This window comes from Leptonotus elevatus, chromosome 10 (genome assembly GCF_054856555.1).
Source record: "Leptonotus elevatus isolate MCC_2025b chromosome 10, RoL_Lele_1.0, whole genome shotgun sequence".
Taxonomy (NCBI): Eukaryota; Metazoa; Chordata; class Actinopteri; order Syngnathiformes; family Syngnathidae; genus Leptonotus; species Leptonotus elevatus.
Window position 1 is genome coordinate 5,057,777 of NC_141248.1, and position 27,984 is coordinate 5,085,760.

Below are 27,984 nucleotides of genomic sequence, written 5' to 3' on the forward strand. Positions count from 1 at the left end.
GAAAAACAATAATACATCAGCCTGTCTCTTCCAACCGACTGAGACCGGTACTAGACTACACTCCCTTCTAGATAACATAGAAAATAACTTGTTGCCCTTTTCTTCTCAGGCGAAAGAGACAGATAAAAATACAATAGACAATTCTATTCATTGAGCTACACAGCTATAACTAAATCCAAAACGGCTAAAATATAAATTGAAACTGAAAAACAATGTTAATAACTCAACATTCCCTCATTTGAGCTCATGAGAGCTCAACATTAAAACATTTTTTTTCAATGGTTGTGTGGTGGAAATAATTATCATTAAAACATCCCTTTAGCAGGAGAGGAGGTAGTTTAGCAATCATATGACATTAAAAAACAATTTGATACATTTAAAAAAAATTTTAGTGGAATAAGCATAGCATATGTGAGGCTTAACATAAAATGTTGTTCATTAAAAAGTGTCGCAATGTATCGGCAGACGAATATGTGTTCTTTGAAGCCATCTCGTGATGAAGTTCTTTGTTGAATGAGAAGATGACGTTGTCAGCTTTTTGCAGAACCCCAGAATAGATTGCCTGCAAATGTGATTCTCGTGATGATTGCCCAGGAAAAGGCACTTGACTTGATCCGTTGAATGATGTCAAAACGATGTCCAAACGGCCGCTCCAGAACCGAACACTGGGTCAGCTGACGTGGCTCCCAGGTCGGAGGTGATAAGATTGATGATCATCAGTTGATGAGATAGCCGGCAGCCTTGTAGACCAGTTGTGGAATGTTGTCACTCCTTTCCGTCATCAACCTGAGAGCGGAATATGTTTAGTCTTCTCATAAACCCACATAAATTTTATTTGGAGGAAAAACCCTGATAGTTTTTGTTAGTTGGGATTAGTAAATGTTATTTGGTTAAGATCCGTAGGTCCTGTGCTGTTGGAACAGGAAAATATCTATTTTTGTGACATTAAAATAGAGCCCAGCCTTTGATTGAGTTGAATGACATTCGCTCATTCATTAATATAAGACAGAGCTTGTAAATATTTATTTTACAATTATCTTTTATATAATTGTAGGTAAAAAAAAAATTACCTAGACATTTACTGTTCTAAAATTTGCATAACTGTGCCTTTCACCATCCTGAAAGGAATCATTTTACTAGCATATCATACATTCTCTTCCCAGAATCTCACGACCGATCGAATCGTGACTGTCATGTTTTGGGTTCTGTTTTCCTTGTGTGTCTCCCTTGGTCTTGTTTAAGTGTGATCCTGCCCTTCCTCGTGTGAACCAATCAGTGCCCTCAACCACTTGTGTCTGGCCCCAGGTGTGTCTTGTTGTGTCGTTAGTGTCTGTGTATTTAGTCTGCTGTCTCCCCTCTGTCTGTGTCGGTTCATTGTTGTATTTCCCCCTGTGATGCTGCCCGTTTTTGCCTTGAATTTTTCCCCCATGTCATGCTGCCCGTTTTGCCTTGTTTTCTCCATGTTATGTTTTTCCGTGCAATTTAGATCTCGCCTTTTGTTTTGTAGAAATTAAAATCCCCTTTTTGATTGAGCCTCTGCCTCCTCGCCCTGTCTTCCCGCATTTGGGTCCTCAAGCTTCCCCTCCTTGACAGAATGAACCGACCAGAGAAGGACCCAGCGGAAGCGCTGAAAGCCAAGATGTGGAATCAGGAGGCGCGCCTGTCACGCCATGAGGAGCTCCAGCACGCCATGGCCGCCCAATTGGACCTGCTGTCGTCCTTGATTGAGGGAGTCGGGCGTCGTTGGGCTTCAGCTGGTGGTGCTCGGAGTCACCAGCCCCAACTCCCCGAACCACGTCTGTCGCACCTTCAACTCCCAGAACCCCGTCTGCCGCCGCAGTTCCAAGTCCCCGAACCACGTCTGCCGCCGCAGTTCCAAGTCCCCGAACCACGTCTGCGCCGCAGTTCCAAGTCCCCGAACCACGTCTGCGCCGCAGTTCCGAGTCCCCGAGCCACGTCTGCGCCGCAGTTCCGAGTCCCCGAGCCACGTCTGCCGCCGCAGTTCCGAGTCCCCGAGCCACGTCTGCCGCCGCAGTTCCGAGTCCCCGAGCCACGTCTGCCGCCGCAGTTCCGAGTCCCCGAGCCACGTCTGCCGCCGCAGTTCCGAGTCCCCGAGCCACGTCTGCCGCCGCAGTTCCGAGTCCCCGAGCCACGTCTGCCGCCGCAGTTCCGAGTCCCCGAGCCACGTCTGCCGCCGCAGTTCCGAGTCCCCGAGCCACGTCTGCCGCCGCAGTTCCGAGTCCCCGAGCCACGTCTGCCGCCGCAGTTCCGAGTCCCCGAGCCACGTCTGCCGCCGCAGTTCCGAGTCCCCGAGCCACGTCTGCCGCCGCAGTTCCGAGTCCCCGAGCCACGTCTGCCGCCGCAGTTCCGAGTCCCCGAGCCACGTCTGCCGCCGCAGTTCCGAGTCCCCGAGCCACGTCTGCCGCCGCAGTTCCGAGTCCCCGAGCCACGTCTGCCGCCGCAGTTCCGAGTCCCCGAGCCACGTCTGCCGCCGCAGTTCCGAGTCCCCGAGCCACGTCTGCCGCCGCAGTTCCGAGTCCCCGAGCCACGTCTGCCGCCGCAGTTCCGAGTCCCCGAGCCACGTCTGCCGCCGCAGTTCCGAGTCCCCGAGCCACGTCTGCCGCCGCAGTTCCGAGTCCCCGAGCCAGGTCTGCCGCCTCCACGGCAGCCCCAAGACCCCGTGCCAGGTCTGCCGCCTCCACGGCAGCCCCAAGACCCCGTGCCAGGTCTGCCGCCTCCACGGCAGCCCCAAGACCCCGTGCCAGGTCTGCCGCCTCCACGGCAGCCCCAAGACCCCGTGCCAGGTCTGCCGCCTCCACGGCAGCCCCAAGACCCCGTGCCAGGTCTGCCGCCTCCACGGCAGCCCCAAGACCCCGTGCCAGGTCTGCCGCCTCCACGGCAGCCCCAAGACCCCGTGCCAGGTCTGCCGCCTCCACGGCAGCCCCAAGACCCCGTGCCAGGTCTGCCGCCTCCACGGCAGCCCCAAGACCCCGTGCCAAGGAGATGCACGTCCCACTGCCGTCTTCTCCCTGTCTGGCAGCGCACGTTGTGGTCGCCCTTTGCTCCAGGGTGGCGTCCGGGGCGCCCTCCGAACCGGCGCCGCCGGGCTCCCCTCGTCTGGCGTCCGGGACGCCCCCCGGACTGGCCTTGATGGGTGTGCCAGGTTCCCGCCTCCGGGCCCCCCTCCGCCCGCCCTGTTTTTGGACTTTTTTGTGTTAGGGACATCTGGGAGCCGTCCCTTGAGGGAGGGGTTCTGTCATGTTTTGGGTTCTGTTTTCCTTGTGTGTCTCCCTTGGTCTTGTTTAAGTGTGATCCTGCCCTTCCTCGTGTGAACCAATCAGTGCCCTCAACCACTTGTGTCTGGCCCCAGGTGTGTCTTGTTGTGTCGTTAGTGTCTGTGTATTTAGTCTGCTGTCTCCCCTCTGTCTGTGTCGGTTCATTGTTTTATTTCCCCCTGTGATGCTGCCCGTTTTTGCCTTGAATTTTCCCCCCATGTCATGCTGCCCGTTTTGCCTTGTTTTCTCCATGTTATGTTTTTCCATGCAATTTAGATCTCGCCTTTTGTTTTGTAGAAATTAAAATCCCCTTTTTGATTGAGCCTCTGCCTCCTCGCCCTGTCTTCCCGCATTTGGGTCCTCAAGCTTCCCCTCCTTGACAGTGACATCCTGAAAAAAGCTCACATATATTCATATCATCTATACTCTTTTGCAAACACTGGGCTCCAAACATTACATTTTTCTAAAATAAAAGATATAATATAATTACCTTCATTGGTGATATTTTCATTATTGTCCTTGCTTGCTTCTGACTTACCTTTTCTTCCGCTCTTGTTTTGTTCCCTGTAGATTTCTCCAAACTCAAACTGTGAATTATCCCATTCAAACTCACCCTGTCAAATGGAGTGTAGGCGATACCCCACATCCTTTGTAATTTTGTTTTTAAGTTTGTTTTTCATTTTCTAACCCACAACCTTTTAATTTTGTATTGAATTTTCTAATTCGTCTACATTGGTTAATATCTTAAACATGAACTGTCCTTTTGTTCATACCTCCCTCATTTTGGCAAAGATCTACAGATCTTTACAAACACGCATTGCACATCAAAGGAAGACACATCAAAAAACCCCGTTAGCTCATAAATAAGGACTGCCAGACTACAGCCTCCCGCAAAAGACGTCGTAAAATTCACAACTCTCAAAATCAGATTGTGAGACAACCGAGATAGCCGCAGGACACTAAAAAAAAATTAGCACAAGCAGATAAAAACTAAAACACTAGTATGTGAAAACTTTGGAGACATGAAACACAATACTACTAGATTTAAGCAAACTAAAAATGATTCAGAAACTACTAATCACCCTCACCTCTTCTACAGATTAGTGGGGCTCGTAAAAACACAGCACAAAAAATATCTCTGGGATTTATAAATCAGTGCTGTGAGAGAGAAAAAAAAATAATTGAAAATTAATCATCAAACTTGCAGTTATTTGTTAAATAACAATATCTCAGTATGATAAGACGTATGTTTCAATATTACGTATATAGAACCTATACTTAGATAATACATATTTATAACATATACTTTTGTGAAGACTTCTGGGAAGACTTCTACTTAATGCTGCACTTCGTATTTAACCGTAACTGCAGCTGGACGGAGCCCAGAAAAAATTTCCCCACAGGGAAAACGAAAGTATATCGTATCGTATTAGGTAAATTCCCATTGTACCAATTCAGAAACTGATTATCCCAAGAAAATAGGCAAAAATTTAGTAGGCTATAGATTGAAATACATTTTCTCAATCCCTCATTTCAAATTTACATATGTCGTTTTCAATTTCCTGAAATACCTTGCTATAGATCACAGTTCCCCATTCAACACATTAAAAATGCCTTGCATATACCGTGCAGCATTTCACTGATTGAAGGGTCGCATCCTAGTCAGACCACCAGCTTTCAAAAGTCAATGTTCAGGGCGGGGCTGTGTCAGACAAAGTTCAGCAGGTATCAGCAATGAGAGGAGACATCTCTGTAATGAGGCTTGTACACAGTCACTGGGCATTGTGGAAGTTGAGCACCATGTTTTTTGTAGGCACAGGAGGAGAAGACTGTGCTCTGCGGCTTTTGACCTTTGATCTCTGCCACGTCCATTCAGACGCCGACTGCAATGTGGACCCGATGACACATTCTCGGTCCTTCCAGGCGCTCACCTCGACCAACGAATGCACCCGGCTGATCCAATGCACTACAATGCCAGGCTGAGGAAATGGGATCATAGCAAGATAGTTCACTTCCTGCTTTCTCAAAAATGTTTCGTAAAAAAATGCTTTTTTTTTTTTTGAAATACCCCTTCAAAATAGCTACTAGCAATACTTACAAATACAACGTATCAGCAGCTGGGGCGCATCCCGTTCGCAGTTTGTAATCAGTGAAGGCCATCAAACCCTCATCTGCCTTGGAACTTAAGCATCAGTTTCTGAAATGACACACTCAGAGAAAAAACAAATATTAAAAATCTATTATTTTTATGTCAATTTCAAAAACATTTATAACTTCTTATTCAACTATCTTACTTCTAGCCACAGCTGTACAGATGTAGGCATAATTATGCCAACTCAATACAGCTCAACACAAAATACTATTATTTTATCATTATTCTTTATTCATTTGTCCCGAAAAGGGAAAGTTAACAAATTAACCATCTTCATCAATTATTAGAGCGTAAAAGACTATCAATTCAGTCACTAAAAAATAAAAAAAAATAAAACACTAATTTAATATTCTTCTACAAAAACTCAACAATAACTTTCAAATACTATTACTTATTTTTTTATTGTTTATCATTCCTCTCTTACCTAGAAAAGAGAAAAAGTCCCATTACGAGGACACATTATGCTCTAACCCACAGCCCCCTCCTTTTCTTCTAACCTAGAAACAGGGGGGGGGGGGGGGGGATCTTAACATTATACATCGCAAAACCTATTTTACCACATCCCCATTCGAAAAACAAACGCCACTATCACACCAGTCTCATCTCACACAAAAACAACACCAAACTTAGTTAAAGATATTGAAGAAAAACAAACAAAATCACTCACAATCACAATAATAGCCCCCACCTTTTAGAAGCTAGGTCACACACTCAAATTCATACGCTTACACTCTTTAATCATTATAAAATAATAAACGGTTTTATTCTATCAATTCGTTGTCTACAAATCTTATGGCATTTAAACCGCAGTTTTGTACGGTGATTTCAGTATTATTTACCTACAACTTATTTCGGAGGGGAAGTTACTTTAGCACCAAAATCAGACACTATATCATCACCAGCAACTATCAAAGAAAATACAAAAGTCCCTCGTTCCATTTTGTCCAGCGACGGCTTTTCATACAATCGATCCATAGTTTGTTTTTTCATTTTTCATCGACGTTTTTTTTTCTTTCCGCATGGCTGATACTCCAAGCACAAGTTCCGACTATGAACCGGAAGCACATTCAGGACAAACCATTCTGTATCCTGGTCGAAATCACCCTCCATTTTTTGTAGTTCTTTATTTTTTACTTTCGGTTTATATTCTACGCAAGTAGTATTAATATTTATCAATACAGTGACGTCTCACTTTTAGTATAATAGTTCAATAGGTTAACACATATGGCCACACAATAGACACACATAAGAATCACGTGACCTCTCGTTTATACACAGCGGTTACCCAATCCCGCTGAGCTAAACTGTTCTCCATATATTGCAACATTTTTGCAAGGCGCTCATTTTCAAAATAACTCATCACGCGCTATCGAATTAAACCGTAGAACAAAAGGAATTCATACGGTAATCCTGACCTCAAAACTACAAAAGTAGGAGCGCCAAAAAATAAAAACAAATCACGTAATCTCTCGATTGCAAATACAGTGACACAAAATCCAATTATCGCTGTAATCAACCTGGACCCCTCAATACTGTTCAATTTCAAACAGGCGCTTTTTTAAAAAACATATTACGTGTAAATGGACGTTCTCAATAAGAGTCATGAGCAAATATCGATATTAGTCCCCAATCGGCCAAACTGCTAAAAAAGCAGAGCGCATACCATAATCTTCGCGATCCTTAGTGGAAGAAAGACTTCTCACGTCATCCGGCCACCCTTTTATTCAATATATATTATGGTCTAAGGATTCTTCGTAGCGAGACGAAGACAAAACAAAACAACAACAAAAATCACTACTTCATCCTGCACAAAAAAGTTTTCTCTAGGCGTGTACTTACGTCACTTTCAAAATACACTACCCCACGACGTGTCCAGTTCAATATCGTAGGAATTATCCCAACTCTCAATAGAACGACATCAAACTACAACTTGTTCACACAGATCTCATTTAAAATTTTAGACAATTTAGAAGACGAAAAACCAGCTATAGCGCCTCCAAACAGACAGAATTTCTCTACGTGGATAAAAATCTCCACTTACCGGAATTAATATGGCGCCAGAAATTCCGCCCGTCCGGGAACGCCGCAGCTTTGTTAAATCGTCAAAATACCACCATCCGTTAGAATTCAGCGTCGGAGGTCACCATTCGTTATAATTCAGCGTCGGGGATCACCATTCGTTATAATTCAGCGTCGGGGATCACCATTTGTTAGAGTAGACAATATTTGTATTCTACTCTTTGCGTGTTCAATTAACTGAATGGTGAGATTCTGGTGAAGAAGTCCCTTTGCAAAGGTAATTAGTCAGAAGCTTCTGATCACACAAATGAAGTCACCCAAACAGTGTTCTGTTCAAAAGTGTGCTCCTCCTTCAGCCCACAGTACATTTATTTGCAACTCAGTGAATACAAGAAAATCCCCCTTCTCCTCCTCCAGCAAGTTCCCATAGGTATAAATCAGATTAGAGAAAAACAATAATACATCAGCCTGTCTCTTCCGACCGACTGAGACCGGTACTAGACTACACTCCCTTCTAGATAACATAGAAAAGAACTTGTTGCCCTTTTCTTCTCAGGCGAAAGAGACAGATAAAAATACAATAGACAATTCTATTCATTGAGCTACACAGCTATAACTAAATCCAAAACGGCTAAAATATAAATTGAAACTGAAAAACAATGTTAATAACTCAACATAACCAAACAACCTCCACACGACAAATGTCGTTGAAAGGAACTGCCAAGGCAATGCTCAAGTTGTATTCTAGACCATCTTGTTCCAGCCACGAATTATTGTCAAGCCCTGTTCTGCATTGATCGCGTGTAAGTTTTTCCTCCGTGTTGCTTTTGGTTGCACTTTGTGTTGTATTTATTTTGTGTATGTTTCCTGCGTTTCATAGCCAGAGTTTTCGGGTCAATTTCGATTTTACTCTCATGTTGCAAGGTCTTTAGGTTATTAGTTTTTTCCCCCTGGCTTTCTGTGCCAGCGCTTTGAGTTGTGAATTTATAAATGTTTGTGTAAATACATTGAGAGTACTTTTCTTTAGTCTAGTTTGTGGCGGCCGTGGCTCAGGGTGTAGAGACGGTCGTTCAGTGACCAGAAGGTCGGCTGTTCGATCCCCGCTCTCCCCAAGTCATGTGTCGTTGTGTCCTTGGGCAAGGCACTTCACACACATTGCCTTCAGTGCTACTAACACTGGTGTAGGGGAGGTGCGAATGTTTGGTGGTGGTCGGAGGGGCCGTAGGCACACACTGGCAGCCACACTTCCGTCAGCCTGCCCAAGGGCAGCTGTGGCTACTTAAGTAGCTTACCGCCACCACAGTGTGAATGTGTGAGCGCACGAATAATGCAACTACTGTGGAGTGTCTTTGAGTATCTGATTTAGATAGAAAAGCGTTATATAAATCCAATGCATTATTATTATTATTGTCTGGGTTTTTGGTATCCACCCCTTATTCGTGACACCACTCTTACTAAGGGAATCTGTAAAGCTTAAAAGTACCAATAGCAGAGCCATCAGGTCTGTGGTCATAGGAGACTGAAGTGCCGGTTGAACCACTTTTGGACTGTCGGTTCTATCAGCCATCCATCCATCCCTCTATTATTATTTTTTTAACCGCTTAATCCTCACAAGGGTCGTGGGAGTGCTGGAGCCTATCCCAGCTGGCTTCGGGCAGTAGGCAGGGTACACCCTGAACTGGTTGCCGAACAATCACAGGCCACACAGAGACAAACAACCATCCACACACACAATCACACCTAGGGACAATTCAGAGCACTCAATTAACTTGCCATGCATGTCTTTGGAATGTGGGAGAAGGCTGAAGCCTGGACTCTATCTCACACCCTCACCACTGGGAGGCGGACGTGCGAACCAGTTAGCCACCGTGCCGCCCTTTTATCATGTATGTATGCATGTATGTATGGAACAGAGTGCCTGACTTTCAACACCTTCAAGACCAAACCAAAAAAACTGGATGTGTTGCCATTATTTGGACTTTTAATCATGCTTTTTCAATCTGTTACTTTTGTACGTTGCACTTTTTTCTCATTTTTTCCCCCTCTGTTTCTGTGATCTGCTTGGGGGTCAACGGATGGAAATTAGCCTATGGCTACAATCCAGTGTGTTTACCTGCATGAGTTCCATGTATTGTTCATTAACATGCACTGTCCTGACTAAATAAAGGGGAAAATATTCATATTGCTCTTATAACATTTATTCACAGTGTGGAAAACAGACCAGTTACTTGGAAGGTATGGGAGTCGGCATGAAGGACCAAAATTCAGTTCTTGATTCGACCACATCAGAGGTCAAATCAAAGATGTATGAAAAGCAGCAGGATGTAAATTATTTAATAATAATAGGGTCAAAACCCCCCAAAACAAAACCATGCAAAGCTATGTCAGCTCTGATTGAATGGTCGGCACAGTATGTGGCCTGTGATTGACTGGCCGCCAGTCCTGGCCCAAAGTCAGCTGGGATAGTCTGTAGCACACCCGTGACCCTAGTGAGGATAAGCCATGTAGAAGTAAGTAGATGGATAAAATCGGGTTGAAGAAATTCTGCACAGGCAGACAGAAGAAAAAAAAAAGCATATATATAACAGAAGACAATACCGTCAACAACTACATTGCATATTGAGTTGAGTCATGTTTAGTCTAAAACACTTGATACTTATCAATTCATTTGTCTGGGGAAGATAGCAGCCTAATTTTGAGGAGTCCTCCTCTATTTTGCAGGCAAACTGAATTCGTCAACCAACCGGTTCTCACGGGATTATAGTTTTTCTAGTGGCTTGCAAGCAGTTTGTCTGATAGAAGAATCTTCAAGATAAGCAGAGTGGTGAGTGTTTACACACTTTATAAAGAGTGATAAAGATAGCAAATGTATGATCCTGACTGCCTCTCTGAAAGGTGGCCAGGTTCACTATTAAGCCCTGAGTTGACCACGAATAAAATCTCTATTTACATTCCAGCTGATGACATAATCCATGACAATACTTATATTTGTTTCCCCCAAATGTTTGATTGAAGGTACCTTTAGCACAACATGATTATACCCAAAAACATACTGTAGTTACACAAGGGCGGAAGCACACTCTGTTTCAAAGCAGGTCATAATATTATTTCAGAATAAAAATAAATTAAGCATGAAAATATCCTGCATTGTTGGAATTTCTTAACCACTCTCAACTGTTTTTCACTTCTATTGCTCACTCACAAGGGGAAATTTAATGCTTGTGTTACCGAGGGCCCAAGCTTGACAAAGGATGCCTCTCAGGGGTGATGGCCCTACAAGGCTGAGTTTCACAATTTGCTCATGTATCAGTTCAGAGTAGACCACATATTTGTTTAAATATGCAGCCATGTGCTGTAGAGCTGCTACTTTGCCGTTCATGCATGTTGCACATGACTGCTATGTTGTTCCATGTTTTGTCACATTACATACTGTAAATAGAGGCACACTCAAATACTGTGAGGATAAAGCAACCATTGATGAGAGAAAACTGCTGCAGGAGAGAACTTTTTTGGCCATGAAAACAGCTGCTGTGTCCACCAAGAGCAGAAACTCCCCCTGTTGAGCAAGGATTACTTTTACTGGAGAGAAGTCAACATTGTTTCCGTGAATACTCGTCACCATCTTATATGAAGCTCTGCTGTTTTAATACAGATCGACTGGCCGGCCGATTGGGAAGCCTTTCTTTTTTCATGTGGACTTTTTGGTAGTTTTGTCAACAAGCCTTGTGTAACTTACAACAATGGAGCATGGATGAGTTGGAGGGAATCTTCATCCGTTTTATGGTAGGTAGAGTAACACTGGTAAATGAAAGACAGAAAATTATTAGTACAATCACAAAGATATCAGAGTAAACCTCATCAGATTGTTTTTTGATGCCAAGAGCACAAAGGTTATGTTTATGCTTTTAGAGATGATACTATTAGTTATGCAATTTAAAATTCAATAACAACAGAAATTATCCTTTCCTCAGTGTTTTTGTTGACACAGCCAAGACAAAAAGTTTCAGCCTCTCACGTTTTCCCCACATCTGGTCCCCAGATGGACAGCTTTTACTGTTATACCTTTGAACAGCCTTCTCTTTCCATTTCGCAAATGAAATGTATCACGTGTAGTATGATAACGTATCTCTCTTTAAACTCAGATTTGGCCATAAAGAATACAATGAAGTGAAACGTGTTTGATCATGCCGATAAATACCGTACATATGATTAATTTTTGTTTCAGTATCTAATGGTGCTACTAGGTAATGATAAGTATAATTCTGTCCACAATTCTTCCAGGAAATATACATGTTTTTTTTTTTTTTACTGTCAGTCAAAGCTTCTGTTATAGCTGCAATACAGCTGTTCTGATGTTTCCGAGTTTGAGGAGATAACGAGACATAGGCTACCCCCAGACAGACCGGTCGGTGCAAGTTAATAATTAGTGGGACGGTGGTAGAATCCTAGCTACACAAAGTGAGCGAGTCAGTCGGCCTTCTGCAAGCATTGGACATACACGTGTGTGTGAGTATTCCCACAGCAGAGAATGAAAAACGATACAGGTAGGCCACCACTTGTTTTGTTGGTTGTCATAGTAAAGTAATACTTAAATACTGTTTGAACAGAATATGATTAAAAGTTTATAACTACCACGACTACTATAAGAACTACTACTACTACCATTTGTTTACCTTGGCAACCAGCCAAATAATATAGCTACTGCCTATAGCTATCTTATCAATATTATTGTCTGCAAAAACAGTTCAAGTTTGTGCCATGCAATATTTTCAAACACTTCTTTTAAATATTGGCATTAAATTTTTAAGGTTCCTTTATGTATAATGTAGACTGTAAAATACCGATTAAGTAATAATTGTATTTCATTTTGGTTGTAGTTTACTGTTGTATACAACTGCACTGCATATACTGATATGTTACTGAGGTTTTGATTTCTTATTTAGGGGAAAATAGTTAAAACAAAACAAGTAAACAAGATGTATGGTATGGCCAGTTTGAAAACTGCTGAAAGAAAAAGAATTACATACAAAGAAAAACGTAAATACATTTGTAATAGAAAATCATGACCAATTAATTGTGCATTTTACAAAGAAAATCACCATCCATTTTTTTTTTAGACACATTCAAAGGGAAGAAGTGAATGTGGCATTCTGAGATGTGAGATGTAGCGATGATGGTCTGTCCTGACTGAGCTAATCTCAGCAGGATCACACAACCTTTCGGAGTACAACAGGCAGTGCAGTTTGATTTAGTACGTACTGTTTGAATGCAAGCCTTTTAAATTCAGAAAACAACATATCAATCAATACAATACAATAAAAAATACATCTATTGATAACACCTGCTCTGCCTATATTGTGAAATCAGATTCTGGACAAAATAATTACATGCAAACAATGAGCAAATCATGGCGCTTTGATTAGAGAGGTCATATTTTGAAAAATGTCAGGGTCATACAGATCTTTAAAAATCTTCTGCTTCACATTATCAACAAAATCATGTTTGACATTTTTGAGAACTTAAGAATGTATCTAGCTAGGGTTTCCCATGTTTTGATTTGTGAAACAAAATAGTTTGAAAATCTGAATTCATTAAAGCTTCAAATGCCCCCAAAATAAAAAGGCCTTTTATTGGACTGACCAGTCATTTGATGAGTAATCATCCAATTTTGTTTCACTCTGCTTATCCAATCACACTAATTTACATTCTGGAAGCTTTGTAAAGGAAACAGGAAAACTGTTGAATTGGATACTGGCCTCCACCATTTACTATAAATACAAGAGCATATCTGTTCCACATACCCCTCCAAAAAGCCCCTCATAAATAGAGAGTCATTCTCTACGCTTTATTAAGTAATCACCTATAAGCCTACAATTGCCATTCAAAATGTTACATTTCAATGTATATTCCATTCTTCACGTGTTTAATAAACCAGAAAAAAACATAATTGTGTTGATATGTTATAACCACTTGATGGCAGAATCAGTCTTTCAATTTGTATTGGCCAAACATTGCCACCTTTTGACAATCAAAATAAGTATTTTCTGTGGGATTCTGACATCCTCCCACATTCCTAAAACATTAACAATTGAAGACTAAAATTGTCCATAGATGTGAATGTTTGTTTGTTGTGCCCTATGACTGAATGGTGACATGTGCAAGGTGGAGCTCTTCTTTTGTCCAAAGTCAGCTGGGATATGGTTGCCTGCCACCCTAATAAACTTTTTAATTGCTCTTTAGGTGGTGTTTTGTGCGTGCATGTCTGTGTGTGTGTGTGTGTGTGTGTGTGTGTGTGCGCGCGCACATCAACATTTGTAGGGACCACTCAAAATATAAACCTTTGAACTGTGGTTAAGTAGGCTATCTTTTGATATGATACCCATATTCCTTCCTATGAGTTAAATTCCTATGTTATGTTGTTGAACATATGTTTATCTGTCCATGCTAATTCAACTGACAGCAAAGCTTTTGGTGATTGTGAGCTAATTTGTCATTCTGGCCTCTGTTTTAAGATTAAATCCCAAACTTGTGACTGGCTCTGTAATATGGCAAAGTCATTTACTTTTCATGCAGATAAAAAAAAAGAAAAGATTTTCCCACTTCCTCATCTTGGTTGTGAAATGTGCCCTTTCTGTTCACGTGTGTTTTGTATAAACTGGATATGTGAGATATTTATATAGACTATGTCGATGCCTTCCACATTGAAGATTCCTCCACCACTACAATGGATAAACCGCAGAATGATGATGCAGCGGAAAAGAGCAGCTCTGAAAAAGGCACTGAAAAGGTTAGTGTATGGAATCATTACCAAGCTATGCTCAGCTAAGTTTAGCTACAATATTTAAACTATGCAATGTTTAGCCAGTAAAAGGTGCAAAGGTTTCAGTAGAGTATATGTGTATAAGATACTGTGTATAAAACATTTTATAGATAATGAAAACCTTTCTCTACATAGGCTTAGTTTGACTTTAAAGGTGCGTGCTTTGACTCCATAGACGATGACAATGTGATTATCGGAATGATGATATGAAAATGAAAAAGTATTACCCTAATCCCACAATTTTTTTCCAGCATCTGATGTTCACAATGCATTCTGAATCTTAGTCAGATACACACTGCCTTTTCTTTTGCATACTTTGCAAAGGTCTTAGGCAACCAGTGACTGTTTTTGTTTAAGCAGTTGCTAGTATATAATGCAAAGATGGAATGTCATTCAGAATATTGCATACGTACGCCAAGGCACATCTGTGAACAAAAGTGAAATAAATAAATGGGGTTCATTTTTCAATGACCCATATTCATGACAGTGCATAATGCCGGTTCCTGTTTTTGAACGAACCTTCATTTGGATCAACAACAGCTTGACAAGATTTCTAACCTGAGTTTGTATGACTGCCACTTTTGTGTGCTTTCTCTATAGAAGCGGGTCACATCCTGTCTGCTGAGTGCAGCTTTCTTTGGTGCCTTGGGGTCGTCTTTCCTTTATGGCTACAACCTCTCTGTCGTCAATGCTCCAGCACTGGTAAGCCAAACTGTCCTCAAGTACCCAAATCTACTCTTATTTTCTTCCGCCCAATGTGGAAAAAAATAAATACAGCTATGTCTAATGTCACAGAACCAGCCTGCCACATATTTTCATGTAACCTTAGAAAGAAAAAAGCATGTGCAAACTTCACGTTTCTTGCTAAAATGTGCATTAAGTTGGCTAAAAGTCTTATTTTGATTGGCCACGGTTGAAGTTGGCTGTGACCACTCCCACAGCGGCATCCTCTGGCCTATGCTCACCTCGGTGCCGCGAAAAGTGAGTCCTGAATGTTTTTGATGTGAGACGTTTCAATCTGAAGTGTGCAGCCCACAGTTTTGCATGTCAAAGGGTAGAGGGACATCAGGCAGATGGCCTGGGGATGGAGAGTATCATGGACGCTGATCCCATGAGGAAAGCCCAAGGCCATGTATTTTTGAAGGAACAATGTGGATGTCATAGAGGACATCCCTGGTGAAAACATGAAAATGATTGTGCCAACTTCAGGTGATTAACGACATTTAGTGCTTGATTATAATATTCTTATCCTTCCATCGTAAACATGGGCGAACATGTTATGAGTGTCAGTATTGAAGGGATGAACCAAGCAGATATCAGTCTTGCCAACTGAAGGTCCTTTGATTATATCATACTCTGGAGGCAGAAAGTGATTGTCATGCAGTGAAAGGAGTTGGTGGGAGTCATAACTGAGATAAATGTTTTATAGCTGTCAAAGGAAAATGATAGTGATGGACACTATAGTGGGAAGTTTATGGAGAGAAAAAAAAAAGCAAAGCACCGGCTTCTCTTTGAAGTTACCTGATCTGTCAATAAGTCCGTAAACTTTGGGGGATGTAACTTAGCTCATTTGGTTATTGGCTTGAGGACTAGAGAGTTACGGGTTCAAGACCGAGACGGTGAATGAGAAATATGTAAATTGGGATACGACTGCAAAGGCCAGTTCCTTTGTGAGCACTGTGAAGGTGCCCCTGAACCGTTCAGGAGCCTCAAACTATCCACTCAGGGATCATTATACTATAATAATGGAGTTAAAAGGAAAAAATGAGATTCTTCCCATGGGAAAGTAGCCACATGGAGCGTCTCTGACATTGCCATTCTTCATGCTCTGGCAGGACAATGTGATTTGTTGAATTGCATCACAGGGGAGAATGAGGAGTGGGCAGTCAAAAACAGTCCAAAGTCATTTACAGTAAATGAATCAACAACTTTATAACACTATCCACAAGTTTAAACACATAATTTCCTATGGTAAAACTGTAACACCATGAAATTCAACCAGTGTTACAAATCGAGCTACATTAGAGCAGTGGTTCTCAACCGAGGTCCTCGAGTACCCCTCTCCAGCTCGTTTTCCATGTTCCCTTCAGCCAACCCAGCTGTGTATTGTTATCAGGCTTCACACAGAGCTTGCTGGTTAGCTGATTGTTTGAAACACCTGTGTTGGCTGTGGGAGACATGAAAAACAGGCTGGATAGGGGTACTCGAAGACCTCGGTTGAGAACCACTGCATTAGAGTACACACTAAAATCCATTAATCCATTTTGATATGTCCTGGTCATGAAATATTTAGTCTAACCCCAGCAGGGTAAAGAGTAGAGTATTGAATGTCTAATTCTAATTTACTGACTACATTCAATATTTTTAAGTATTTGTCAATTCCTATGTATTTTCAAGAGACCGTTTTAATGTCTAATATTAATATTGCCTTTGTGGAATATGAATTAAGCAAAAAAACAAACAAACATTTTCATCCATCTCAGTGATTTTTTTTCCTTGCACAGCCTCGTGCTGTCACAGTGCTTAAGGGCTCAGGTAATGACTGTCAAGGCTCTCCTGTTTTTTTTTTTTTTTTTAAAGAGCTCAGTATTGTTCATTCGGTAATGTCATCATCATTGCTCTTTTTTTTTTTTTTGTATGTGTATGGGGGTGTGTATGTGTATATGTATGTGAATGTGTATGTGTATGTGTGTGTGTATGTGTATGGGGGTGTGTATGTGCGTGTGTGCGTGCGTGTGTGTATTCGTTAGTTCACCAAAAGCCTATTAAAAAAAATTCGCATACCGTTCACCTAAACCGAACACCGCCGTCAGGAGACCCGAGGAAGGACCAAATAAAACAAAGGGAGGTGAAATCCAGCACCGACCAGACACCACCCACCGGGCCACCAACCAGAGTTCTTCACCAACCCCAGAAACATCTAAATTCCAACAAATCCAAAAAATCAGGGAGACCTCAAGAGACCAAAGGAGAGACTGAGGAAAGGAAGGAAGGACAAACGAAGCAGAGTGACATCCACAGACACCAGCCTCCACCGATTCAATAACCTGAGGAAGAAGCAGATTGCGTCTGAGTTTCGATAGATGCTGGTGTGGTGGATCTGGCATGCATGAAAATCTCCACCAAAGAGGGGAGCCGTCGACCCCTGCTAGGACAGAGCAAGCGCAACATCTCAGGGCCGCGGCAGCGCCAAAGGACGACCCCCGGGCCCTGCCAGGGCCACCGGCCGGAGAGCAAACCCAGGAGCAGGAGCGCCCCCCCACCCCAACACGGCCCGCGCCCCCAACCCAACGCAGCAGGACGGGGCACAGCATGCCCGCCAGGCACCCCACCGGTCCACAGCCCCCGCTCCCCCTACAAGTGTGTGTGTGTGGTGCATTAAAATTGGGAGCAGGTGAACCGGAGCATGTCAGTGAGTGTATGTGGTGCATTAAAAAAATGAATGGGGAGGGGGGGGGGCACGGACAGGGGAACGCAGCACTGTTCTATACTGCGGTCCCCAACCGATGGCACCCCCCCCCCCCCCCTCCCCGACCCCCCCGTCCACACAGTTGTGTGGTGCATTAAAATTGGAGGGGAGTTGTAGGGCGAAGACGGTGTTTCCACCCTACCCCACCCCCCCAAAGTGTGTTATGTGCCCTATATGTCTATAAAAGTGTATTGTGCAAACCTAGTGCAGTGAGTTCTCCTGCTGTCTGATTTCAGTTCCCCTCAATAGAGAGCTTTCATGAACACGAAATCAGACAGACACGGACAATCAGGGAAAATAGGGAACTTTATGCGTACACTTGATTGACTTTGTATTAAACATAAAATACATTGATGGCTGATGGGCCACTAGCCGCACTGTCAGACAATCAACATAACAATGAAAACCATGGATAGATGGACAGACAGACAGTGACAGACAGACATGTTGTTGTCATTGTCATGATTTTATTTGAGCATATCAAAGTGGCAAAAGTACAAAGGTGTGCAAACTTTGTTGTACTCTCAATCTCAGTGCAGACATAAATAGTACCAGTGATGTTCAATCATCATTCCAGGGCAAGACGGCAGAAAGGGAATATAAACAATCAGATGTTTAAAGAGTGTTTTGTAAATGCTGCAACAATGCAATGTCCAGATCTCAGTTATTGTAATGGTGGGGTATGGAATGTTGAGAAGGGTGGGATAAGCCTGTGGATAAAGGCTGTGAACCATTCTGCTGGTCTTGGTACCTGGACCTGTACCTTCTACTTGAAGGTAACTGGTGGAACAGATCATGTGCGGGATGGTAGGCCTACCTGTCCCGCAGGATGTTGTGCACTCGTCTCAGGCAGGGGGTGGGTGGTGTAGATGGTACTCATCCCTGGGACCTCATTTGACCACTCTTTGCAGTGTCTGCTGATCAGCCTTAGTGCAGCTGGAGAACCACACTAAAAAAATCCATAGGTTGTACATTTCTTATGGTACAGTTCACCATGAGTTGCTGAGGGATTTTAGCACATTTCAGTTTCCTTTGCTTTCTTAATATTAAAAATCAAATTGTGATCAAAACACAATTGATGTGGAGGAGTCTATACAATTATGAGCGAGAAGGGTGAAGAGCGCTGGGCTGAACACACAGCAGTAGTGGAGCCCCTGTGTTGATGGAAATCGAACTGCATAGAGAAGTATTCAGTCCAATGTTGTGTAGTGTAGGTAGGAGCTTGTTCGGCTGTATGGTGTTGAATACTGAACTAAAATCGACAAAGAGCCTCTTCGCGTAGGGTGTTCTTGTGCTCTAGATGATCCAGGAGTAAAATAGCAATAGCGTAACACTGGCATGTAAAGTATTAAAAATATAGTTTTGGTGTAACTATACAGAGAGTAAAGATACATGTTGCGGGGAGCTGGAGACTATCCCAGTTGACTTAGAGAAAAAGGCAGTCTAAACCTCAGACTGGTTGCCAGTCAGTCACAGGCCAAATATTGAGACAGACGACCATTCTTACTCACTTATATTTTACACCATCACTAAAGTGGGAACTGAACCTACACTGCTTGCACCAAGGCCAGGTAAATGACCTGCATAATGGTCCTTTTGCACCAGTGTAAATTACATTTTGCATGTAAATTGATATGTCAAAGAGATCAAAGCAATGTTTTGAAAAAATGCGCTGCATTCATGTGTACACCATTTTTAAAAATCCTCTTGGTTCCGAGTTAATTCATTCACTCAACTAAAAGTGACAGGTACAAAATATTAATGTAATCTCTTGCAAAGTGGGCTAAGCTGTGCCTCCACAACCGTGTAGTCACTTGAAACACTCAGGCTCAAGCAAGTCTACATCCCCAGATATAAAATCCAATAAAAATAATCCAACCTTCAAACTTCATGTTATTGAACCGCAGCAGTTTTTTTTTAAATATTTTTTTTTAAATAATGGGTTGATGCCAGTTCAGTAAACTTAGAATTTCAGCACTGCTTTGTTCTATGCCTTTGATACCATCAATACCAGGCCGTGTTGCGGCTGTTAACAGACTTCGTTTAGAGGCAGCATATTATTCCTTAGAATTATCACAACCTTTTTAATTCATTCTCACTAGTAGCCATCAAAACTAAGAAGCATGGACACTTTCAGGAAATTGAAATTCTCAACCATCTCACTAAGTCTATATTTAAGACAATTCTGAAAACGTTTGTATTGCGCTATTGTTCGTTTATAATAAAAAGTATTAAAAAGTACACCCAACTCCAAAAGTATCGGACCAGTGAGGACATAGCCACAATTTTGTTATGTCAACATATCACATGTTTTATGCTGTTATTGCAAGCAAAAAGCTTGTAACTATTAAGGCAGGTGACTGCAGCACCGGTGAGTAAACCACAGCACAATCCCTTGAGGAAAATTCAATTTTCACTCTGCTTTATATGTTTTCCACTTGCATTACATTACACTACCAAATAACCAGACATGTAGGAATGCAAGGTCTGATGTGATTGATGAAATACACAAACTGTGATGTGACCCTGAGCTGAGCCTAACAGAATTTAGTGCTTTATAAACTGGTATCTTTTCTACAAATAATTGGGAATTATTTTTATTCGCAGCGGAATAAAAATGTAAAAAAGAACATCGACCCCCCCCCAAAAAAATCACCTTCATTAGTTACACTGAGAGATGTGTTACAGGCAATTATCCAATTTTACTTCATATATTTGGTCCACAGATGATTTTTGACAATGTGTCTTTGTTGAACCATATGCCAGTGATGTATACTGACAAGAAGAACAATTACCAGTAAATGCACATAATGTATATAATCAAAGTATATATCCACTGTTTGCATAATTTTCATTTAGTAATGAGCTGTGAGATGTTTTTTGAATTTAAAATATGTGGCTTGGATCAATAAAGGTTTGGGAGGACTGTTTTAAAGATTGCTTTATTCCATGTGCCTTTTCTTTTGCAGTACATTAAAGCCTTTTACAATCAGACATGGATGGAGAGATATAATGAACCTGTCAGAGCAGAGACAGTCACATTCCTTTGGTCCATCACAGTCTCCATATTTGCCATTGGGGGCCTTTTTGGGGCACTTGCTGCCTCTTGGCCCATAAAAATACTGGGAAGGTAAGACGACTTCAGCATGTTCGTGACACATTGCTCCATCTTTATTGCGTTATTCAACAGCCTCCTTTTTTCTACCTGATCTAAAGTACTGAAGCACTATGTGGATAAAAGTAGTGGGAAGTAGGCTAGTAATGGGAAAATGACGCTTCATAAATCACTTGCGATATATATATATATTTATATATATATATATTACTTCTCTAGATGGTGCTTTTGGTTTAAAGATGCATAGAATGTACGAAGAGCATCATCGAGAGTAGTAACAAAATATCACAAATGGTTCATTAAGCTTCATTTTCCCTAGTAGGAAACAAGGTTATTTTAGTTAACTAAAACTAATGAAAAAACTAAAATTCAAAATTTTTTTTCGTTAACAAAATAAAATAAAAACGAAAATGCTTTTAAAAAAATTAAAACCAACTGAAACTACATTTATTGTTTTTAAACTAAAACTAATACTGAAACTAACTAAAACAAAGCATTTATGAAATAACTCAAACTAATAAAAACGAACAGAACCACCTTGAAAACTAATTCAAATTAACACAATTTAAAAAACAAAACTCGAAACGAAATAAAAACTAGTTAAAATGAAAAATTCCAAAAAACTATAATAACCCTGGTAGAAACACTGAAAGGACTGAACAATCATTTTTCCCAATATCTTGGTGCAGAAGATTTAGGATTTAAGAGGAAATAATGAGTACAGGCTGATCCATAAAGGTAGGATCTCACTGAACGACAAAGGCTTGTGAGCAGTGTTTTAAGTGGACCGGAACGCACCGGTACGGAGCTACGGCACTTCTAAAAAAATCTCCCATGAGCGTTCAGGTACTTCTCAACGAGCAAATAACGTATCAGTATCAGCGTTCTTGTACGCTTGACAATTTATCTTTTGATCCCCAAAAGCTGTCTGGTGAGTGCCGCTCATCCACGGACTTACATGTAGTATGGAAGTACTGCGCTCATCACATCACCATGCGCACGCTTAATTCAGAACTCCTATAGACCTGTGCTTTGCGAGTGAAGCGCGCATACGTTATTCAAGTCGCGCGCTAGCCCGATCCGAGCCGACCGAACGCGTGTACAACCATAACTCTTGAGTTAAGAAAATAAAATGAAAACGCTACCATGCTGTCCTGGCTCAAAGCTTCAAAAAATGACCACGGTCAGACTCTGAGGAGAATTTGCAGGATGATGCAGCACGGCCGTAAAAATAACCTGTATTGCTCATGCTGTAGCGAGAAGTGAAGCCGGCGGCGGCCATCTTGCGTTGCCACATCTACAGTAAGTTGAACAAATGGACTTTTCCGCTGCGTACTTTTCACCTTATTCTCTTCCTCTACAACGAAAATACCACAGTGTGAGTTGTACGCTTGTACCAATAAGTATAAAATAAGTGTGGGAGAAGCTCTAAATGCAGATTTCATCAGTAAGAAGGTGAATATAAATTTTCTTCCCTAAGGTATCTTTCCCAGTGCTACTCAAAGATTGGTCTGCATCATCAGAACCAGTTATAAGAAACATCAACAATGAAATGAAAGGAAAGCACACAAGAAAAAACAATCGCTGTGAAATGTAAACCTTACTTCTGAAAGTCACGATACTGAGATAATACGCCGAATGGTTGATGCAAACAATGACGTTCGTTCTTTGCAAGGCTTTCATTATCCCATACAGGGATCCTGGCATAAAACACCCACTGATAAGTGTTTTCTGTGAAAAAAAATAACATAAGTTGTCAGTAACAGCCTAATTACTGAGCATGAATATATATATATATATATATATATATATATATATACACACCCACACACCCACACAGTATATATATATATATATACACACAATATATATATTCCTCCAGGAAGAGGAAAATATTTCACGTCACCCCCCCCCCCCCGCCAAACTTTCTGCCACAACTATGACAGCGCCACTGCCACCTGCCACCTACTGTAATGGATGTGTAATTACACTTTATTCTAGTACGAACACAATACTATAGTGAATGTGTATAAATAATAGATAATAATAAAGAACCAAGGCAACAAATGCAGATCAGTCACACAGACTGTCATGCAGTCTGCATGAGTCTGAGGTTGTGTCCAAATTCCCAAGGCTGGCTCCTCCGAAGGCTAAATTTGTCAGCTGCATGACGTCACTCCCGGCGCGACTCGATCGCAAGCACGGATTTACACATGAATGGCCTGTCGGTCAATGCGCTACCAACAAGCAGCATTGACAGTCCAATCATATGTAAGTCCGTGCGTGTTGTCGAGTTGCGCTGGGAGTGACGTGATGCATGATTCTGAGGACCCAGCCTTGTGAATTTGGACACAGGCTGAGTGATACAGATGCACTCTGTTCTTGTAGAAGGAGGAGCGAAGGGGCATGTCGCTCATGAGATAACTTCCTAATTGCACAGCAACAAGTACTGACCAGCTCTACTTCAAGGACAATTGTGAAAGGACACTTGCCCTAAGTGTGCACAGATTGCTCCATCAAATATGCATAATGAATACATTGTGGAAAAATACTGACCCACTCACTCTGAAGGTGATCTGTTGACAATATGCATATATTATGTCTATACTGTTGAAATCACCAACCTTTATGTTAATATATGTGGGAGATCAAAACAAAACAAAACTAATCAGAATCAAGTTTAAAGTGTGAGATATGACAAATTATAAATCCCCCACATCATGACTGCTCAGTAATGAATACAGTACTATACTAAAGTAATGAGTACTATACTGATGCTTATCATTCAAATACCTCCGGACCTAACAGGATGTATAGTATCCACAAATGGATAAGAGGAAAAGTGCCAGCAGTAATGCAATTAGATTCTTACATGCATTTAGTTGGCTCACACTTAAAACAGTGGAGTTTTTCAGTTTCACGTTAGGCTAGTTCTTTGTGGTGACGAAATTCCAACTTGTACCGTAAAATCAATCTGTCCTGACTTCTGTTAAGGGCAAACTCCTCCTTGGAAAACATATTCTCATTGCTCTGAAGTAATGTCTGTTCAAAAGAATAATTTATCTACAAGAGAGCAGGAAAAGTATTTCTCAATTTTTTTTATTCTGAGTTAAGATGCCTTACTGTTCCCCTTGGATATCTCAACTTAAAACCTGTGATCCATACTGCTCGCATGGACAATTTGAAATGTATTATTCATTCTTTTCCTCCCTCTTGGAGCTAGAAACCAATGAATCAACTGGTATTTCCACCCCAAAAAACAGTCTCCAAAAGGCTAAAATCCATAGGTCAGGGAATAGTGTTGAATAAATAATAGCAGATGAAGACTACGCAAATCAAATACTGACTGACTCTTTAAAAGTTCTCAAGTGGTCATTCCTTGTCATATATTACTGAATTATTCAAGACCCCCCCCCTAACCAGTGTTTCTTTTCAAACAGAAAGGGAACCTTGTTGATGAATAACGTCTTTGCTGTGATAGCTGCATTGCTGCTGACCTTTGGGGAGAGGGCACGGTCCTTTGAGATGCTCATCATTGGCCGGTTCATCATAGGGATAGACTCTGGTAAGTGTAATGACAGATGACATATCTCGTTACGGGGTTGGTGGTGGGGCAGTATTTGCAATTTTTTGTGTGCCATTAGTAAACATAATCAATTGAAATTTAGGCTTTCAGAAAACATCTATAGCGCTTGAGCCCTAGAAGTACCAAATATAGAAATAAATAAATAAATAAATAAATACAAGTGAAAATAAAAATAATATGATACATTTAAAATATTAAAAATATAATTTAAAAATTAAATACAAAAAATAAATATAAATGGAATATATATATATATATATATATATATATATATATATATATATATATATATATATATATATATATATATATATATATATATATATATATATATATATATATATATATATATATATATAATTTTCACATTGATTAATACATTTATTTATGTATTATTTTTATTTTTTGCATTTTTGGTCCTCCATAGAGCCCAAGTAGCTTTTGATACAGAAAGTGAGGTGTACCGTATATTTGAAGATTTTTCACTTTTCTCCCTCAAAATAATGAGCGACACTGAATGAACAAATAACGTAATATAGTTACGGTCCTCCTGCGGCGATTAAATCAGCCCGGAGGAAAAAATGCCAATGTTGTTGTGCGTACTCATTGCTGAGAGATGGTCTCATCAAGCAGGATATTTGAAACGACCTGTGTGTGCTTGTGTTTGTTGGGTGTGCAGTGCCTGTGAAATTACCACTTACTCCCAATCATCAACTGCACTGATGTAATGAGAAGAATTGCTACTTTGATGAGATGTTTGAAAGAGGTGATTAAAAAACAGGCACACGCAAAGCAATGTTGTCAATTAAGGCAACTTTTAGACATATTTATAGCTTAGTAGCAATAAGAAGCTGCGGTCTCAAAGCTTATATACACTAATACAGGTCTTTACAATCCTGTGCTATAATAACTGCATTTGTTTCTTGTGTCCTGTAAGTGGTCAGCACATGTCTGAAGAAGAACACATTTAAATTTACGTTTTATAACATTATAAACTGACAAACTTCCACTTTTGTAATTATTTGCATTTTGACACTGTGATGGTGAAAGAAAATCCAAAATGAAGTTCAGTTTTAAAAGTGGAAAACTTTGACAATTTTGTCAAAGGTGTAAAAAAGGCACAGAAAGCCCAATTTGGCAGTGACCTTTATACACAAGGGGGAATAAGTACACGTAAGATCCGAAACTCAGCTGAGCCATTTTTGTACCCCGTTACTCTGACAGCCCTGCTTGCCTTCATGTGTTTGGTCTAGTTCTCAGTTTGGCGTTAACACAAGCAAATTAATATTTGTCCTTTGGGAATAAAATGTGTGATAGATACAGTATACCTTTTAATTTATCTTGTAGTGGGCAGGCACACATCAGTGTGGGAATGCAGTGGGCAGGGATACAGTCCCTGGAATTTTTTATTTATTTATTAATTTTTATTTTATTATTATTATTTTTTTTAATCAAACTAAGATGAAATAGAGACCAAGATAAAAACTTTATCTAAGGATAGTCAGTATAATCTTTATGGGGACTACCATACATTGATATGATTTAAGAAGCCTTTAGGTCACAATTGTTTGTTTTAATGTCTTCTGGTATGATAATATCATATCATCATGTGATATATCATGGTAAGTATAAATGTATGCTTTAAGATGAATACAATAGATTGTATTGAATTATTTTACTTCCCCCCCTTTCCTCATAGGTATAGCTCTCAGTGTACTACCAATGTATCTTGGAGAGATTTCCCCAAGATATATCCGAGGTTCCATTGGTCAGTTCAACTCTATTCTGATTTGTCTCGGAGTGTTCATTGGGCAGGTGCTGGGATTACCTGAGCTGCTGGGCCAGGTGAGTTAACATATTATTCGTCGCTTTTTTACCTTTTGTACATCATGAAACATTTCAAAGAAGATTATAAATTGCGTTTTAATCAGTGCACCAATGACAAAGTCATTATCGACATACAAGTGTCTTGTTAGCATTAGCCATTACTTGTTACACCAGAAAGGATTATTAGAGCATTTTGTAAGTGCTCTCATTTGATTATAGTTATTATTTATCCCATTTTGGGGTTTACCTATCAATCTGTATTTATTTGGTTATACTTTCTCACACCTGAAGTGAGAAGCCCTAATATATTTGAGAACTCCTGGTATAGGCTATGAAATAGATCATTTCCTTCAACAGATATCTTCTTTTTTTTTATCCACTGTAACATTTGATTGATTAATTTAAACATGTTCACATGTACTGAAGTGATCAAAACGGTAGTTATACATGACTTTGTCCATACCGGCTAAGCAGTGAATCTGTCTCCTGTTCTGTTGATGACGTCAGAGCAAGAAATGGCGGCATATCGATTTTGGTGTGATAAAAGGGTGGTTTCCTCGGCAAATGGCTATTTATAAGTTTGCTTTAAAATGGCTTGATACTGGAAATGAGTACCAGTTTCATTTTCTTGAGCAAAAACTACATAAAGACAAGTGGTTAGTGGCATATAGGTCATATTGAAACCATAGTTCCTTTACGATAGAGCAGCCCGAGAAAACGAAATAAAAAGAAAAAAGACAAGACCTCAGGGGCATTTGGGCGGGAATTCCGGGGCGAATACAAATCAATTTTCAGCAGCTTATCCTGTTTTTGATGAGCGGAAAGCTGGAGCCTATCCCAGCTGACTTTGACAGAGAGGCAGGAGAAATTCCCTGAAGTGTGAGTCTATGATGTTTTTTGAACAGAATACTGTACTATTTGCTCACTTCCGTGACATCTTTGTTTCTCAGATATATATTTTTCCTCCCCTAATGGCCCAGTCTTCTGACAACTAGTGTAATGTAATGTTCAGAAGAGATGAACACTGTTTGGTGCTTGTCCCCTTGATAAAACTTTTCAGCTTTGCTCTGCACTTTTGCTTCTCCCCTTGTGCATTGATCTGCAAAAGCTGTTAAGCCAGGCAGGCTTATTTCTCTCACCAATGGCCACTGATGCTTGTTCAACATGCTTGGTTAAGTTAAAATAGAGCAAATGTTTATGACATATTACAAAGACAGATGGCTGAAAGTTGTTTCCTTGATTTGTGTCCCTATGGATCTTAGTTTCTCCAGAAGATAGGAACAGCTGGACAATAGTCAATACAAATAAATGTTTACGTTAGTTTGCTAGATAAATGAAATGAAACTAATGAAACAAAACTACGCCTGCATCTGGATCAGCGTCTGGATGCACTAGCATTGGCAGATTTCAATTCACGTTCTGCTGTGTTTGAGGTTCATCTATTGTCCCAGTATTTGATTGCACCATTTGGAATAATTTCAGTGACTGAGTGTCTAATTTTTCACGCAACAATCAGTCTCCTTAAAGACAATTAATACCCACAGAGTGTGGGTCTGTTAAACTGCATCACTGTGTGTGTTGTTCTACAATTTTGTCCATGCATGTGTTGTGTGTGTGTGTGGCTTGACTGATTAAAATAAAAGTTTGCCACTCACAAGTGAACGTTGTAACAAGAGGACTCACAGGAATTGCAGCGATGTCAACTTTGTAAGCCTGGATTG

The 27,984-nt window shown here is 40.8% G+C and overlaps 1 protein-coding gene and 1 long non-coding RNA gene across 3 annotated transcripts in view; one reads left to right on the forward strand and one right to left on the reverse strand.

The window, feature by feature from the left end:
• Positions 1 to 2,872: 2,872 nt before the first annotated feature.
• The window catches only part of LOC147166819 (uncharacterized), a 32,584-nt gene continuing 7,472 nt past the window's right edge, over positions 2,873 to 27,984 (reverse strand). Inside the window, exons 4-5 of the long non-coding RNA XR_015096252.1 lie at positions 5,374 to 11,244; positions 2,873 to 5,254 (exon numbers count right to left, since the gene is read on the reverse strand). This is a non-coding gene — a long non-coding RNA (uncharacterized LOC147166819). The remainder of the gene's footprint in view (positions 5,255 to 5,373; positions 11,245 to 27,984) is intronic.
• Positions 11,049 to 27,984, forward strand: part of slc2a9l2 (solute carrier family 2 member 9, like 2) — a 66,825-nt gene continuing 49,889 nt past the window's right edge. Inside the window, exons 1-6 of one of the 2 annotated variants that reach the window (XM_086086577.1) lie at positions 11,049 to 11,229; positions 14,154 to 14,233; positions 14,867 to 14,968; positions 20,705 to 20,865; positions 24,291 to 24,415; positions 26,136 to 26,281. In XM_086086577.1, coding sequence (XP_085942703.1) covers positions 14,171 to 14,233; positions 14,867 to 14,968; positions 20,705 to 20,865; positions 24,291 to 24,415; positions 26,136 to 26,281 — 597 coding nt within the window. In that variant the 5' untranslated portion in view covers positions 11,049 to 11,229; positions 14,154 to 14,170. Of the gene's footprint in view, positions 11,230 to 11,898; positions 11,991 to 14,153; positions 14,234 to 14,866; positions 14,969 to 20,704; positions 20,866 to 24,290; positions 24,416 to 26,135; positions 26,282 to 27,984 lie in introns of those variants that run through there. The other variant, XM_086086576.1, reaches the window with a different exon arrangement.